The sequence below is a fragment of the Folsomia candida genome, unplaced genomic scaffold (genome assembly GCF_002217175.1).
Source record: "Folsomia candida strain VU population unplaced genomic scaffold, ASM221717v1 Fcan01_Sc040, whole genome shotgun sequence".
Classification (NCBI taxonomy): Eukaryota; Metazoa; Arthropoda; class Collembola; order Entomobryomorpha; family Isotomidae; genus Folsomia; species Folsomia candida.
Genome location: NW_019091232.1, coordinates 977,696 through 982,373, shown reverse-complemented (window position 1 = coordinate 982,373; position 4,678 = coordinate 977,696). Strand labels below are relative to the sequence as shown.

General features: G+C 32.2%; 1 protein-coding gene across 1 annotated transcript; it reads left to right on the top strand.

Annotated features, from left to right (window-relative positions):
• Window positions 1-386: 386 nt before the first annotated feature.
• LOC118433068 lies at window positions 387-3,442 on the top strand. Its single transcript, XM_035844642.1, has 2 exons — window positions 387-498; window positions 601-3,442. Exon 2 carries the CDS (start codon window positions 945-947, stop codon window positions 3,351-3,353), a length of 2,409 nt encoding a protein of 802 aa, XP_035700535.1. The 5' UTR covers window positions 387-498; window positions 601-944; the 3' UTR covers window positions 3,354-3,442.
• Window positions 3,443-4,678: the final 1,236 nt, after the last annotated feature.

The window sequence follows — 4,678 nt, the reverse complement described above, 5'->3', positions numbered from 1 at the left end:
GAATTATCTGAGGCAAAGCAACCCACAGTCTATTTTTCTCCACTACAAAAAATTCAAAGAATGCGATTTTATGGTAAAAAATATCACATAACCGTTGGAAATGAAAGTTATGAAAATTATTAACTAATTTGGAAATTATTTTTTGTAGATTTCGTTTGAGTTCTCACTGATGAAGGAAGAATCGCAACACAACTTTACAAATTCATGGCCAGTATTTTCATCAAAACCACTAATTAAAGCTAAAGAGTTTAATTCGTCACCTGCTGTAACCAAATATTTAGCTGAGGAATCGGGTATAAGTTAAAATAATATAACTTTTTTTTCCTTATCAGAATAAATTAAATAAATTTTTGGCATGACTTTACAGATCAGTGGGATCAATCTTTAGCTGCTCTGTTTTTATTATTACATTTAATTCCCCCCGCGGCGCAAGGGAAGGCGAAGGGAAGTCGCAGCAAAACAACGTGTGCACAGATGTTGATGGTCTCGTATTACAAAGTATTTTTGTGCATAGACATTTTGTGATATTAAATGGTTTTAATATTGCGATATTTCAAATATGTTAAGAAAATTACCTAAATTTATTTAAATCTATTTTAGAGCGGAACACCCCTCAATTCAATCTTGGACACTTGGAGTGACGAAAAGCGACAGCCCAATTTAATTTGTCTTGGAGAAGACAAGAAGAATTTGGTATCTTTTTTCCTTGTAGTGGACAAAATACTTCTTCCTATTGACGCGACAAATTCCACAGAAGCCATTGATCGTTTATTCAAGTCACACTACGTTTTTTCTGCGGAATACGACAAGAATTTGCAGGGAGTCTGGAAATTTTTGCAAGTATTCATCTATAAAATTGATGTCGACAAAACAGATCTCTCAAGGAAAATCAAGCAAGTCTCATCACAACTGCACGGGATTCTAGCGGAAAGCAGATTGGAATAATGTTTATTTGTCCAAGGTGTCAGAAGTTAATTTTAGGGGTTAGTGAGTTTCACGACCATATTAAGTTTACACATAATATTACACATATAAATTTTACTAAATCAATTTGTCCTTATGACGGGTGCAATGTAGAAATATTTACTTGGAGTGGGTATCTACGTCACTGTAAATCTCACGAGATAAGTTTACAACAGGAGAATATACAAAGTCTTAATAATATTTTAGAATCAAATTCAAATGAGACAACCAATTTGGAAGACCCAGAGGTTTTTGAAAACATTACTGTTGATACTTGTATTGAAGTAATTATTGATAGTTTAGGCAACTTTTGTGCGTCTTTGATGGCGAAGGGTGTGAATAATTCCGTCGTAGATTTTGTTGTCAAAGATATGGAGTATTTAGTTACAGAAATTATTGATGTAATTTGTAGATTAGGAACGCAAACATTTAGTAACGAATTTAATCCGTTAGGATCTCAAATACGTACCCTCTTGTCGGGTTTCGGAAAAGTACGTTCTGGTTATCAGCGACAAAAACTTTTTGAGAAACGGGACAAAATTATCTCTCCTGTCGAAATTAGTTTAGGTAACAGAACTGAGGTTAATGTAAGAAATAACAAACGCCAACAAGTAATTGTTGAGGATACTTTTATGTATGTTCCTCTTCTTAAAACACTCGAAAAAATAATTAGAACTCCTGAATTGTTTCAATATTTCAAGACACAAAACTCAGATGACAAAATTATAAGAAATTTTGCAGACTCAGAGTCTTTTAAATCTAATAATTTATTTTCAATTTATAAGAATGCCATTCAATTGCAATTATTTTATGATGACTTCGAGACAGTCAATCCTTTGGGGTCAAAAAAAGGCGTGCACAAACTTGGTGGTATTTATTTCATTTTACGAAATTTTCCAGACTTTTTAAATTCTCAACTTTCACAAATTCATTTACTCGCTCTATTTTACAGCGAGGATGCTAAGAAATATGGATTTAATGCTATTTTAAATCACATTCTTCCTGATATCAGAATTTTAGAAATAACGGGTATATTAATTGGACGGGAAATATTTCGAGGAACAATTTGCTCTGTAGTTTTTGATAATTTAGGCGGGAATTCCTTATTGGGATTTACAGAATCATTCAATTCAAACTATTTTTGTCGTATTTGCTGTATTTCCAAGACAGATTGTCAGAACCAATTTGATCACACAAAAATGTCTATTCGTAATTCAGAAAATTATTTAGACCATTTAAACTCAAAAACATTTGGGGTTCAAAGTCCATGCGAATTGAACACTTTAAAATATTTTAACTTTTTAAATACCCCTACGGTTGACATAATGCATGACCTTCTGGAGGGGGTGGTTCCATACGAGATTAAATTAGTTTTGCAAAAATTAATTTGTGTGGGGTGCTTTGACCTTGAAACTGTGAATCATAGGATTTTGGCGTTTGACTTTGGCTACTTAGAATCAAAAAATAAACCTAACCCTATACGTCTTGATGGGAAAGGAAATAAAATTGGGCAAAAAGCGGCACAAACTTGGTGCTTAATTAGATTTCTCCCTATTATTTTAGGTGATTTAATTATCACAGATGAACATTTAAGATATTGGGAGTTAATTTTGCAATTACTTAAATGCATGAGCATTATATTTTCCAGAATATTTACAGAGACTTTAATTAATAAGTTAGAAGTTGCAATTTCAAAACATCATAACCTTTTTAAAACTCTTTTCCCTAATAATAACTTAATTCCTAAGCACCATTTTATGGTGCATTATCCATATGTCATAAAACAGTCAGGCCCGTTATTATCTCTTTGGACAATGCGGTTTGAGGGCAAGCACAATTATTTTGCCCAGATTGCGCATAATATTAGAAATTTCAAAAATATTTGCCTGTCTCTCGCAGTGAGACACCAGCAGTATAGTTCTCGTGTTTCTAAAAACATTGAATTACATTTTGGTTTAAAAACAGATGAAATTTTTAAAATTAATTTATCCGACTATGACGACTCTTTTGATATAATTGAATCACTAAATATATTTTTATGTACTCAGACCTTGTGTGGGAAGAATGAAATGTTAAGTACAAATCAAATATGGTACAACGGTTATAATTATAAGCGTAGCTTTATTGTGTGTTATGAGATGGGAAATGTTTTCCCAAAGTTTGGCCAAATTTATGAATTTATTTTATACGAATCAAATACTTGTCTATTAATTCTTAAAGTGCTGGACACCGAGTATTTTGATCGGCATCTGTTTGCCTATAAAATTAAGGAGACGGAGAATATTTTTAAAGTAGTCAATGTAAATAATCTAATTACTCATGATGCCATGGAGTTGAAGCATAATTGCAATGTTGCTGGAAATTTCGTGATTTCGAGACATTACTTGTAGTATTTAGATAAGTGGTGTAGTATTAAGAATTTAGCTGTAAATTTTGTCAAATAACATGTTAATTAATATTTGGGTGCATATTTATTTATTATTCCTATCTATGTATGTTTATAAATGTTGTTTTAATTCAAAATAATTGTAATTGCTACGTTAAGCGTTTAATTGTGCAATAAAAAAATATAATTAAACGAGAAACGTTTCATTACCATATTTTCGCATTCATTACTGCCATGGTAATTACACAATACTGCGTGGTATAAATATGCTCAACGCATGCAATACTAGGTGGTATAGAGCGCTCACCATCATTCAATACCACAGTGAATAAGAATAATACCACAGTGCGCACCCCATATAATACTGACACGGTTTAATGTGAATACCAATAACCCCACTATTTTTACTGCTCCGGTATCAGCGACAATACTATTTAGTATTAAATCAATACTACAGCGGTAGAGTCATATATGTATACCGCGTGGTATTGAAATAGTATTGATTTTGTTAAGAGTGCAGTCAAATGAATTAAAGTGAAAAGGTATGCTCTTTAGAAAGAAATTGGGTTGAATATGCAAATCGCGATTAAATTCTGGCTTCCGAAAAACATATCCTTTCATCAACTTAAAAACCTTTCTTTTTTTTACAAACATACGAATTTTCTTCATTCATTCATTCATTTTGAACAATCATTCGCTATCATAACCAGTCACATGAATGAAAGTGAACAGTATGATTTAGCAGTGTGAATAACATTAAAGTTTAGAAAGTGGTTAGTAAAACTGGACCAGATTCTAATGCGGTGTTCTGTTCAGAATCAAAATTGCGTTTTAAGTTATCCTGGAGAAAATTAAAATGGCATAAAAATAGCGCTGAACTTCTAAACGGGAACATTATTTAGCAGCGTGAATATGTAATTGGAAATTTACAAGTTGAGAAAATTTATCACAATACTGGATAATATTCCGACGCAGTGTTCTCCGAGAAGCAAAACTGTATTGTAGTTTACCGACGGAAAATTAAAATTGCATAAAAATTGCGTAAAAGTTCAATATAAATAGAATACAAATTGGATAAAAATTATATAAAAATTGCACAAACAGTGCATTAGCTTTCTGCGTCATGATCATAATTGATCGAGTGAAAAGATGCGACGTGGGAACCTTAAGGTTCCCATGGATGACGCGTTAGCGCGTAATCTCACTCTGCCCCTATCCAATGTCTTCAAATGCAATTTCTAAAATCGAATCAACTCCATGAGTTTTGAGATGAGTGCAACTTTTAATATTTTAATCTAAAGCTAATTTTTGGTACTACAAACAAGTTAA

Coding starts and splice junctions, on each gene's coding strand:
- LOC118433068 (XM_035844642.1), top strand. CDS start 945: ATGTTTATTTGTCCAAGGTGTCAGAAGTTAATTTTAGGGGTTAGTGAG.